This window comes from Stegostoma tigrinum, chromosome 17 (genome assembly GCF_030684315.1).
Source record: "Stegostoma tigrinum isolate sSteTig4 chromosome 17, sSteTig4.hap1, whole genome shotgun sequence".
Lineage (NCBI taxonomy): Eukaryota > Metazoa > Chordata > Chondrichthyes > Orectolobiformes > Stegostomatidae > Stegostoma > Stegostoma tigrinum.
In genome coordinates, this window is record NC_081370.1 from 26,572,232 (window position 1) to 26,585,662 (window position 13,431).

Genomic DNA, 13,431 nt, shown 5'->3' on the forward strand with positions numbered 1-13,431 from the left:
CGGCTGAAACCGATTGGTTCCAGTTTTGCTAGGGCTCCTTGATGCCGCACTTGGTGGAATGCAGCCTTGATGTCAAGGGCTGTCACTCTACCTCGCCTCTGGAATTCAGCTCTTTCATCCATATTTGAAGCAAGGCTGTAATGAGGTCAGGAGCTGAGTGGCCCTGGTGGAACACAAACTGGGTGACACTGAGCAGGTTATTGCTGAGCATGTGCTTGTTGATGGCACTGTTGATGACACTTTCCATCATGTTACTGATGATTGAGTGTAGACTGATGGGGCGGTAGTTGGCTAGGTTGGATTTGTCCAGATTTTTGACATCAAATCTCTTGATTGCTGAATTGAATATCTTTCATTTCAAGCCCTTTTTCAGATTGGAGGCGAGTTTGTGGGTTTGGTATGCAGCGACGAGATGTGGCATGCCAATGATATGTCATGATTTGACCTGGCTTACGATTTCTGTCAGGAATAGTAAAGGTGCTGAAATGCATTACAGTCAGGTGGGGGCTTCCACTAGATTTCAGAGCCGACATATTGGAATTTTTAAATGTAAGCTGTGTTGTTTGGGTTTTCCTCAATTAAGTCTCTGGGTTTCTGATTTTAATGGCTTTTAAGTTCACAAATAATTGGTGGGAGGTTTACTTGAAGTATCCCTACACCTCCCAACATACCATCAGTTACTGCTGTCATTTGACTATATATGAGCAAGACATATTCATCGATGTTGCACTGAGATCATCAGGAATGCATGAACATCAAAAATTCAAAAGATAAATTTCTAACATCAAAATACAAATAGTTGTTTGGCAGTATTCATAGAAGCGTCGAAGATAAGAGCAGGTGGTTGTCATTTGGCCCTTCGAGTCTGCTCTGCCATTCATCACGATCATGGCTAACCATCCAATGCAGTAGCCAAATGCTGCTTTCTTCCCCGAACCTTTGATCCCATTTGCCCCAAGTGGTAGATTTAGCCACCTCTCGAGTGCATTCAATGTTTTGGCATCAACTATTTCCTATGGTCATGAATTCCACTGGCTCACCACTCTTTGGATGAAGAAATGTCTCCTCATCTCTTGTCCTAAATGGTCTACCCCAAATCCGCATACTGTGACCCTGGCTCTGGACACATCCACCATCAGGAACATCCTACCTGCATCTACCCTGTCCACTCCTTTTAGAATTTGACATTCTTTGAGATCCTCCCTCTTTCATCTGAACTGCAGCAAAAACATTCCTGAGCTAGTCAGTATCTCCTTATATATCATTCCCACCATCCCCAGAATCAGCCTGGTAAACTTTGCTGCACACCCTCGAGATCAAGCATGTCCTTCCTCAAACAAAAAAGAGACCAAACAGCACACCTTATTCTTGGTGTGGCCTCATCAAGGCCCTATATAACTACAACAGCACACCCCTGCTCCTTTACTTGAAATCTCTCGCAGTGAAGGCCAATATACCATTTGCCTCCTTGACCACCTGCTGCACTGACATGCTTACCTTCAGTGACTGGTGCACAAAGACTCCCAGGTCCCGCTGCACACTCCCCTGTCCCAATTTACAACCATACAGGTAGGTATTCTGCTTTCTTATTTATGTTTCAACATGAGCACTTCTGACAAAAGACACTTCTTGTGCTGGATGTAATGCTAGGATTGGAGGAGTATATCCTAAAGACTGCCAAAAACTTTCTTGCTCTTTGCAACAAGCAAGATACTTAGTATGTCCAGGACAGCCTCCATTTGCAAAAGTTGCAATACAATGTTAACATTAGATGTGACTTTACGACTGGACGCCATTTGCTGGGCGATGAATTGTGCTGACATCCAATTTGGGATTGTCAGTTGGCTAACTGTTTAGTTATTAGAAAATACATACATTCTTTGTACACAGAACATGCACTGCATTTGTTTCAAAACAAATGACAGCCTCTTGCTGGCTCAATTTGCAGGACCAATGCCTTGACCAACATTCCTGGTTCAAAATATAACACAACCTATCATTTAACTGTCAACTATCAACAACTGTGCATTCAGCATGGCAGCATCTCAAACAATTGGAGACAGCTTGCCAACCAAATTGCGTTCTTTTAAATGGCAGAACTAGTTGATTTTTAAATTACCCTGCTCAGTGCAAGGAAAAAAGCTTTGACAAAGCGTCATTTCTTTTTTCATCAATAACAGGCACATACATTTTGCACTCTTGAAAATGACAAGACAGGTGGGGGTAATTAGGAAAAGTGCTGTTTCCACACATGGTGCAAGGTTTAGTGGAGATTAATAAAACATATGTCTCAAACTCCTTTCCCTTATCAGGCTATATTAGGTCTTCAAACTTACTGTTGAAGTCCTTGATCAAATCCATTGTTGAAACTCTTCCTGAGGATTTTAATCAATGTAATGCCAACATCAGTACATCACTTCTTCATGCATCTGATTGAACATCTTCTCTTGGTCTGAATATCTTAATGTTGCACTGAAGAATGTGTAATGAAGACTTCATATTCAGTTTGTGTACAAGATTGAAGCATTGTGGATACCTTTTTAATACTAATCATTGCAAGGACTTGGGAACATGATCTGTCAACAAGGTGTTTCTTAGCTGTCACCTGGCTTGTAATAACTCCATATTTACTGGAGACCACTAGTCTGGGTTTAGGAATTCAGATTTCATTATCTGTTTGGGGTATTATTTGAAGTTGTAGGTGACAAGCCTGTTGAAAGCAAGGGGTTTCCCAGCTAAACTTCCTTGTTATGGAGCTGCTGTGAAACCTTGTTGTTCTCTTGAAGATTGCCTGGAAGTATTCTTGATCCTGTGATGTCTGGGGAAGTTGCATTTATGAAGATCTGCAAGACAACTGTCAATGTTTGGTGACACATGCCAGAATGCCAAATCAACAGTTATCATTTATGCTTCAGAGTTACAGAATCATGCAGCACTGTCCTATTGACAGTAACCCTACATTCCAACACTTCACCCACAGCCTTGAATGTTATGACAGTTTAAGTGCTCTTCCACAGACCATTTCCTAAAGGTTAAGGTTTTCCACCTCTACTGGCCTCCTATGCAGTGTATTCCAATTTGCCTCTCCTCTGAATCAAATTCCCTCAACTTCCTGCTCTTTACCTTAAAATCATGGCCCCTCATTATTGGCCGTTCACATAAGGAGAACAACTGCTAAATATTCACCCTGTTCATGCCCCTTATTATCTTGTCCACTTCCCCAAGCCTTCTCTGCTTCAAAAAAAAACAACCTGAGCTTATCCCACCTCTCTTCATAAGACAAAATGCTGCGATCCAATCCTGGTGAAATTAAACAAAGAACTGCAGATGCATAAATAAAAACAGAAATTGCTGGAGAAACTCAGCCAATCTTTCAGCGTGTGTGGATAGAAAACAGACTTTGTTAGGTGTTTCTAATCCAGTGTTTCTTCATCAGAACTCCTTTGCACGCCTTTCAGTGCAATCATATATTTCCTATAATGTGGCAACCAGAACTGTGCATATTACTCCACTTGTAGTCTAGCCAAACTTTGACAGGTCCAACAAAATCTCCTAGATTTTATAATCTACCCCATGACTGATAAAGGCAAGTGTTACTTATGCTGTCTTCATTGCAGTATAAACCCATCCAGTCACCTTCAGGGAACTGTGAACAAGCGTCTCGATTCATCTGTTCCTCTGTGCTTCCTAATGCCCCGCTGTTAATTTGAGTACTCACTTGCTTTGTTACTTCTTCCAAAGTGCATCAGCTCACACTTCCTAGGATTAAATTCTATAATGCCTTTTAGTGAATTCAAATATTGCCATCTTCCAGGGTGAGATTTGAAACCATGGCCCCAAAACATTATTAATCCAAAGGGCCTTGATTAGTGATGTTAACTGTTCCACTGCTTCCCTGTGTTGTTTATTTAACTTTCAAGAACTAGCCATCGTTGACAAATTTACATTTTCTCCGGAAGTGAATCCCTGCAGAGAGATTAAGAAATCCATTTTTCACTTTTTCCTGTATGTGTGTGTGTGTGTGTGTGTGTGTGTGTGTGTGTGTGTGTGTGTTTTTTGGGGTATATATTTGAACTTCTGTATTTCAAACAGATATTCAGCTCTGCAGCTTCTTCAATTAAGACTTGTTTTCATAATAAATAAATGATTGAATATTTTATTCTCGATCTAATATAGACAAATTACTAAATTGATCATATTAGTAACTGAATTGAACATTTAAATTTATGTTGTGGTCGCTGAAATAGTTGGACTAAAAATGTAGTGCACTCCTCCAGTCTTGTCAGATCTAATTTTGGTGTCACTATCTTGTGGATGAGAGGTTAAACTGACACCTGTTTGCCTTGATAATAAAATGTGAGGCTGGATGAACACAGCAGGCCAAGCAGCATCTCAGGAGCACAAAAGCTGACGTTTCGGGCCTAGACCCTTCATCAGAGAGGGGGATGGGGAGAGGGAACTGGAATAAATAGGGAGAGAGGGGGAGGTGGACCGAAGATGGAGAGTAAAGAAGATAGGTGGAGAGAGTATAGGGAGGGGATAGGTCAGTCCAGGGAAGACGGACAGGTCAAGGAGGTGGGATGAGGTTAGTAGGTAGCTGGGGGTGCGGCTTGGGGTGGGAAGAAGGGATGGGTGAGAGGAAGAACCGGTTAGGGAGGCAGAGACAGGTTGGACTGGTTTTGGGATGCAGTGGGTGGGGGTAAGAGCTGGGCTGGTTGTGTGGTGCAGTGGGGGGAGGGGACGAACTGGGCTGGTTTAGGGATGCAGTGGGGGAAGGGGAGATTTTGAAACTGGTGAAGTCCACATTGATACCATATGGCTGCAGGGTTCCCAGGCGGAATATGAGTTGCTGTTCCTGCAACCTTCGGGTGGCATCATTGTGGCAGTGCAGGAGGCCCATGATGGACATGCCATCTAGAGAATGGGAGGGGGAGTGGAAATGGTTTGCGACTGGGGAGTGCAGTTGTTTGTTGCGAACTGAGCGGAGGTGTTCTGCAAAGCGGTCCCCAAGCCTCCGCTTGGTTTCCCCAATGTAGAGGAAGCCGCACCGGGTACAGTGGATGCAGTATACCACATTGGCAGATGTGCAGGTGAACCTCTGCTTAATGTGGAATGTCATCTTGGGGCCTGGGATAGGGGTGAGGGAGGAGGTGTGGGGACAAGTGTAGCATTTCCTGCGGTTGCAGGGGAAGGTGCCGGGTGTGGTGGGGTTGGAGGGCAGTGTGGAGCGAACAAGGGAGTCACGGAGAGAGTGGTCTCTCCGGAAAGCAGACAGGGGAGGGGATGGAAAAATGTCTTGGGTGGTGGGGTCGGATTGTAGATGGCGGAAGTGTCGGAGGATGATGCGTTGTATCCGGAGGTTGGTAGGGTGGCGTGTGAGAACGAGGGGGATCCTCTTAGGGCGGTTGTGGTGGCGGCGGGGTGTGAGGGATGTGTTGCGGGAAATACGGGAGATGCGGTCAAGGGCGTTCTCGATCACTGTGGGGGGAAAGTTGCGGTCCTTAAAGAACTTGGACATCTGGGATGTGCGGGAGTGGAATGTCTTATCGTGGGAGCAGATGCGGCGGAGGCGGAGGAATTGGGAATAGGGGATGGAATTTTTGCAGGAGGGTGGGTGGGAGGAGGTGTATTCTAGGTAGCTGTGGGAGTCGGTGGGCTTGAAATGGACATCAGTTACAAGTTGGTTGCCTGAGATGGAGACTGAGAGGTCCAGGAAGGTGAGGGATGTGCTGGAGATGGCCCAGGTGAACTGAAGGTTGGGGTGGAAGGTGTTGGTGAAGTGGATGAACTGTTCGAGCTCCTCTGGGGCGCAAGAGGCGGCGCCGATACAGTCATCAATGTACTGGAGGAAGAGGTGGGGTTTGGGGCCTGTGTAGGTGCGGAAGAGGGACTGTTCCACGTAACCTACAAAGAGGCAAGCATAGCTGGGGCCCATGCGGGTGCCCATGGCCACCCCCTTAGTCTGTAGGAAGTGGGAGGAGTCAAAAGAGAAGTTGTTGAGTGTGAGGACGAGTTCAGCTAGGCGGATGAGAGTGCCGGTGGAGGGGGACTGGTCGGGCCTGCGGGACAGGAAGAAGCGGAGGGCCTTGAGGCCATCTCCATGCGGAATGCAGGTGTACAGGGACTGGACGTCCATGGTGAATATGAGGTGTTGGGGGCCAGGGAATTGGAAGTCCTGGAGGAGGTGGAGGGCGTGGGTGGTGTCACGGGCGTAGGTGGGGAGTTCCTGGACCAAAGGGGAGAAAATGGAGTCCATATAGGTGGAGATGAGTTCGGTGGGGCAGGACCTGTTTGCCTTGTTCAGGTGAACATTTACAAAGGAAAAGAACAGTGACTTCTTCAACTGTTCTTCCCTTTGATCAAACTCCCGCAATGACTAGCATTGCTCTACAGTAATCACTGCTGTCTAAAATATATTAGCATAAAGTGCATTGAATATTTCCAAGGGAGATTTTCAGGTGAAATGATCAGCCTTTATAAACTAAATGGTTGGACAATATTCAGACTTAAAATTGATCTGATTTCCGGCAAGTTGCCAATGTTGTATTTGTAATTAAGTAGCCCGGTGAGGGGTGCAGCTAGTTTTGCAGCACGTCTTATCAACTGGCACCCTATAGGACCAGGAATATGCTGGTTGCTTAAGTATTCTGGTTGATCAAAGGTCCAGTTAGTCAATGTAAAATCACACACTAAGTAACAGACGTGTAAGACGGGGTATACACGTCACTGTTCTACTTTATTTACAGCATAAGTCACTCAAATAATAATGCAACTTTGCTTTACTGGCAGAGAACCTTCTCACTTGCATGGTCAACTAACTGCTTTGAAATCACTGAGATTATATTAATACAGTAAACTTTCAGTACTTCGGGGATTTAATTTTTCCCAGTTTAACTAGAGTGCTGGCTCATTAAGGTGCTGGTGAAAACAAAGTTTACTCTGTCTAATTTTTGCTGGTTTATTGATGCTGTTGGTTCATAAGGTACCAGATAAAACGAAGTATTCTGTATATATGGAGTTGTCAGGGTCCAAAAGCCCCTCAGTATCTGTTAGCTTCAGCCATTTCTTGATACCACGTGAAGTGAATCAAGTTGTCAGAAGATTGGAACATGTGATGCTGGTGACCTCATTTAGAGGTAGGGATGGATCATTGACCCTGCATTTCTTCCCAAAGGTAGTTGCAGTTGCTTCAACCTTGTCCTTTCCTCCTCCCTACTTCCGCCGCTTCCTCAATCTCTAATCTTTCCTTAACATTTCCTTTTGTTCCACTTGACCCACCCCCATTTTTCAACAGCATATAATCTTTCCAACACTCCTCAGTTCTGAAGAAAAAATCCTATTTGATTCAAAATGTTAACACATTCTTTATTGTTACATATGTTGTCAGATTACCTCAGGCCTTCTCCTGCACATGAAAAAAGCTTGTTGTTTATTGGTTTTAAGTATTGATTTTATACTTTTGGAACAAAGAGAAATGCAAGTTCCACGTTAGGTTTTTACGACTGCTTGTGTATTGTCTCATTAATTTCAATTTCTTCTTTTAAGGGCGCTAAACATGATACAGAAGGTGAAGAGGAGGATACAGGGTTAATTCAACCTGCACAGGTGTTTGCACCTAAAAGTTTAGTGCTCGTGTCCCGACTGGATTACCCAGAAATATTCAAGGTAAATTTTACTCTTCTCTTAGTATTTTTCTATGTTGCTTTTGCTTTGCATGCCTCCTGTGCAGTTGTAACCTGTATGCCTCGCTCTGTCCACGCACCCGATGATCTATATATCTTCGTTTGCTATGATCTGCCTTTGCAAAACAAAGCTTTTCACTGTACTTGAGTACGTGTGGCTACAATAAATTAAGTCAAATTAAACCGTTCCAAAAACAAAGAATTTTCTGAAAGCCGGTATAGGTAATTATTCGATACTTAAACTTCTTCATTCATTGCTCTCTTAGAGTATGCACTTGACAAAAAAAAACTGATATTCGTGATCCTTCAAAATCTACAACACTGAAAAAGTGTCCTTTGGCCCACTGAATAAGAAAGTTTGAGCTGAATGAAGCAGATAGTCTAACTTAATCTTTTCATATGTTGATCAGAGAGCCATATAGCACAGAGAGGCCCTTCAGTCTGACTTGTCCACGCTGACTTGAACTGAAGTAGCCCTATTTTACCTGCATTTGACACATCCCTCTAATCCATAGAATTTCGACAGTGCAGAACAAGGCCATTCAGCCCATCAACTCTGTACCAACGTACCAAAGTGTATCTCACTTGGAACCAGGCTCCCACCCTGTCCCTGCATTTACGATAGTTAGCCCATAGAGCCTGCACATCACTGGATGCTCTTGGCAATTTAGCACGGCTTTGTGAGGGGCAGGTCGTGCCTTACAAATCTTATTGAGTTCTTTGAGGAAGTCACGAGACAGGTTGATGAGGGTCGAGCAGTGGATGTGGTGTACATGGACTTCAGCAAGGCATTTGATAAGGTTCCCCACGGCAGGCTCATTCATAAAGTCAGGAGGTATGGAATACAGGGTGATTTGGCTGTCTGGATTCAGAATTGGTTGGCTGACAGGAGGCAGAGAGTGGTTGTAGATGGTAAGTATTCTGCCTGGAGGTCAGTGCTGAGTGGTGTCCTGCAGGGCTCTGTTCTTGGGCCTCTGCTCTTTGTAGTTTTACTAACTGGCTTTGATGAGGAGGTTGAGGGATGGGTTAGTATGTTTGCTGATGACACAAAGGTTGGAGGTGCCGTTGATAGTATCGAGGGCTATTGCGGGTTTCAGCGAGACATTGACAGAATGCAGAGCTGGGCTGAGAAATGGCAGCTGGAGTTCAACCTGGATAAATGCAAAGTGATGCATTTTGGAAGGTCAAACTTAAATGCTCAATATAGGATTAAAGGCAGGATTCTCGGCAGTATGGAGGAACAGTGGGATCTAGGTGTTCAAGTGCATAGCTCCCTCAAAGTTGCCACCCAAGTGGACAAGGTTGTTAAGAAGGCATATGGTGTTTTGGCTTTCATGAACAGGGGGATCGAGCTTAAGAGCCACGAGGTTATGCTGCAGCTCTACAAAACCCTGGTGAGACCACACTTGGAATATTGTGTCCAGTTCTGGTCACCCTATTATAGGAAAGATGTGGAGGCTCTGGAGAGGGTGCAAAGGAGGTTTACCAGGATGCTGCCTGGACTGGAGGGCTTGTCTTACGAGGAGAGGTTGACTAAGCTTGGACTTTTCTCTCTGGAGAGAAGGAGGAAGAGAGGTGATGTGATCGAGGTGTACAAGGTAATGAGAGGCATGCATAGAGTCGATAGCCAGAGACTTTTCCCCAGGGCAGGATTGACTGCCACGAGGGGTCATAGTTTTAAGGTGTTCGGAGGAAGGTATAGAGGAGACGTCAGAGGGAGGTTCTTCACCCAGAGAGTTGTGAGCGCATGGAATAGTTTACCAGTGGAAGTCGTGGAAGCGGAGTCGTTAGTGACATTTAAGCGACTGCTAGACATGCACATAGACAGCAGTGAATTGAGGGGAATGTAGGTTAGGTTATTTTATTTTTGGATTAGGATTATTCCACAGCACAACATCGTGGGTTGAAGGGCCTGTACTCTGCTGTACTTGTCTGTTCTATGTTCTATGCCCAGTGTACCTAACCATGCACTTCTTTGAACTGTGGGAGGAAACTGGAGAACCTGGAGAAAATCCACACGAGCAGAGGGAGAATGTGCAAACTCCACACAGACAGCTAAGTCTGGAATTGAACCCGGGCCTCTGGCACTGTGAGGCACTTGTGCTAACCACTGTGCCACCGCATCTAAATATTCTAAATCTTTTCCTTCTCACCTTAAACCTATGCCCACTAGTTTTGGACTCCCTGCCCTTGGCAAAAGACCTTGGCTTTTCACCTTATTTTGTCCCTCAAAATTGTACAAACCTCTATATGGTCGCCCCTCAGCTTGTTATGCTCTAGGGACGAAAAAATCTTGGCCTATCCAGTCTCTGCTTAAAACGTCCAGTAATACGCTTGTAAATATTTTTTGCACTCTTTCCAGTTTAATAACATCCTTCCTATAGCAGGGTGACCAAAACTGTATGCAGTACTCCAGATGTGGCCTTAATGGTATCTTGTACAGCTAATCATGTAGAACTTGTGTTATTCGTTAAGTTTTTATTACAAGATATGTCTCTTTGTGTTTTTGCAAGTGGAAATATACTTGCTAACCAGTTAATAAATAAACGCCACACAGCGTAATCTTGGCATACTTTGCAAGTAATGTGGAATATTGTGACCTGGAGGTCAGACTTCAAGGTAGAAATTTGCTGTGACAACTCGAGTGGTTGTAAATGACAGTAGCTATTAGTTTCTTAGGAAGACAGCTGAATAATAGTGCAATTTTGTATTTTTAGAACATTAAATGCACACTCTAAAAATAAAATGGGGACTTCAGTTTGGCAGTGGATTTATTTTTATCTTAAACCCAACTTCAGCTAAATTGCAGTTGTAGCGAATTATATAAGAAGTTTTAAAACTGTATTTTATACAGTAACAACTCTTCTTCATCTGTTTCCATATGTTCCATAAACAGATTTTTAAAATCTCTACTTCAGACATCTACTCCCATATTTTTCGAACCATAGCTGTTAGTGATGATTCTGCTATGCCAATTAAATTTCATTCAACCTCTCTTTAGTTTGTTTACTTGTTTCATTCCCATCCAATTTGTCATTTGAGCTCTCTGGTCTTCAACCTGTCACAGGCTCTGTCTTTTGGTCCGTAGCCCAACATTTTTTTCCTGCTTCTGTCTTTAAAACTTGTTACATCACAAATGCCTTTTGGCCCCAATGACAGGTGAAAGCCTTGGGATGTTAACTCAGTCTTTTTTTCCCATGGCCTGAGATCTGGTGAGCATTTCCAGCACTTTGTTTGTATTTTACATTTCATGTGTTTTGGAATACTGTATTGTTAAGAAGTTTTCAAGTATCATTGCTCCTTCAACTGTTTCAAAATAGGGAAAAACAAGTGATGTTAATTTCTATAGTATTTTTCATAAGCACTCAGTCCCATGAAGTACTTAACCGATGAGGTGTTTTTGAAGTGTAGTTACTGTTTTTGTGTCGAAAATTGTATGACCAGAAATTACAAGGGACTAATAAAAATAATTTGTTTGTAATTTTAACACTGGATAAGAATAGCCAGCACACTAGGAGCAACTCCTCTGCTCTTTAGTGCTGTGATCTTTTGCATTCACCTGACTAGTAGGTAAACAGGGTTTCAGTTTAATGTCTTAACCAAAGGACAATTCCTAGGACTGTGCAGCATTCTCTCTCATCCTTCCCTGAAATGGCAGCCTTGAGTTTCAACATGGAACCTTGTGATTGTTGATTTTTACCAGGACGGAATTGACAAACAGGCAGACTAGGATCAAGGAACTGTACTTTATATGTAAATTCTGTTTTCTTGCCATTGGGGCCCAGGGATAAGAATATATTTTCCAAATTATGCTACAGATTTTTCTGGGGACTGAAGTCTTTGTAATGTTATAATTAAGTTTTAGAGACTTTTAATGGCAAATAATAGTTATTTAAGTTATACCATTTCAATTTTTATGGTACTTGTCTACAATTAGACTGGCTACAGACATTTGGAACATGATTGTAATAACAAACCCCTATTGAAATTCATGATCATCATGATTTTCCTGAATTTAAACCAGTATTTCTGTTGCTGTCATTTGAACTTTGAATTCAGGGTGTGAATCCATATTGATTTTCCTCAACTTCCAGCTGTTCACATTTCCCAATGCCAAACATCAGTTTATCATTGCAAGTAAAACAAAAAGATCTAATTAAACTAAAGAAGTTACATTATTCTGTGTCTAAAATGTATGCTAGATCTTATCCGGCTTACTTGATGAATGTGCAACTTAAGTGCTTTGTATGTTGCGATTCTCAATTCAGCTCCAAGCATCAAAACCTATGCCCTGGAGTGTTGATTTCCACATGAGCAACATAGTCTGGCAGTATACCATTCAATTCCATCCACTGTTGTCATTTGATGTTCACTTCAGCTCTCCAGTGGCTTCCAGTCATCCAGCGCATTTAGTTTATAAACCTCAGAGATTTTTAGAAAGGCCAAATGTCTCTACTTCCCTCCTATCTGCGACCGTCTTCAATCACATTTGGCAACATATACTTTTTTGTTTTTTAGGTCCTGTTCTCCTTTGCGTTCTCCTCTTTGTTTTCAGAATGTTAAGCTAAAAATAATGTGTGAACTTGACTCTTGATGACTCTTCCTATGAATGTAAAACACATTGGTTCAAATGGTTCCAGCTCCCTTAAGAGATTAAGTGTAAAATGTATATTGATTCTTCATTGTCTGAGATTTTGACTTTCGAATGACATGAGGCCAAAGCTCAATCTTAAGTGGTTCTCCAAGTACACTGGCCAACATTTATTCATTGACCACATTCCAACAAGAGAGTCGTCAATCTTGTTTGAGAGCCTGCAGAGCACACATTGACAGCCATATTTGGCTATGTAACATCAATGATTATAGTTCAAAAGTACATAATTGGTTCTGAGGCACTTTGGGATATGTTCTTCCTTGCTGCTTTCTTTTACATAACTCACACTCTGCATTCCTGTGAAAAAGTTCCACAATGCTTACCTCTGATCACATTCAACCTTTACCCCACTCTTGTCTTGTGCTCAGTTTTGCCTTAATGAAGATTTTAGGTTATTTATAATTGAAAAATGCTTAGAAATGCAAGTTGTTCTGATGAATATAAAATTAAAATGATATGGAAAGTACTACAAAACTGTGGTGAAAAATCCTAACTGAACAGTATTGCAGAATGTTCATGTCACTTGATATGCATCATAAACTTCACACTGAGGCTTCTACTGTGCAGAGAATTTAGAGAATGTGAGACATTGCTTTTGGCCAGCACCATGGCTTATCTGGGGACTCCTTAATCATTATCACCAAATGCAAGTCAAAACATTTCTTCTTCGTTGTACTGAAGTGAAACCATCTCATATTCTTTGAATTTACTAGCCAATTTGTTGACATTAGTCATAAGATGACAAAATAATGGGACATTAAGAATTGTCAGCCTGGATTTAATTAGGTCATTCCAAACTCTTTAAAAAAGAGTCGTTAATGATAACAAATATTGTCATTAATCTAGTTAATTCCGCAAAGTGTTCAAAAGATTTTGTCCATTTTAGTTTTCTATTTGCATTGCAAGATATTGTATCTGTAATGTACATGGCCAACAGTTGTCAGTTTTCAGAGTCCTAGCTGCTTCTGTCATGTTTTGTTCCATGAATTATTACTTTTTTGTTTTCTGTTATCAGATTGTCCTAAATCTTTGTCTCCTGTACTATTCAACCTTTGCGCCAATTGCATTAATCATAAACAGCAAAAAGTTACATTT

General features: G+C 42.3%; 1 protein-coding gene across 5 annotated transcripts in view; it reads left to right on the forward strand.

Annotated features, from left to right (window-relative positions):
- Positions 1-13,431, forward strand: part of sbf2 (SET binding factor 2) — a 609,277-nt gene that overhangs the window by 247,086 nt on the left and 348,760 nt on the right. For all 5 annotated transcript variants that reach the window (XR_009446846.1, XR_009446845.1, XR_009446847.1 and 2 more), the window contains exon 4: positions 7,546-7,665. Coding sequence is in view for 2 of the 5 variants with exons in the window: in XM_059652034.1 (XP_059508017.1) it covers positions 7,546-7,665 (120 nt within the window). In the remaining 3 variants the exon portion in view is untranslated. The remainder of the gene's footprint in view (positions 1-7,545; positions 7,666-13,431) is intronic.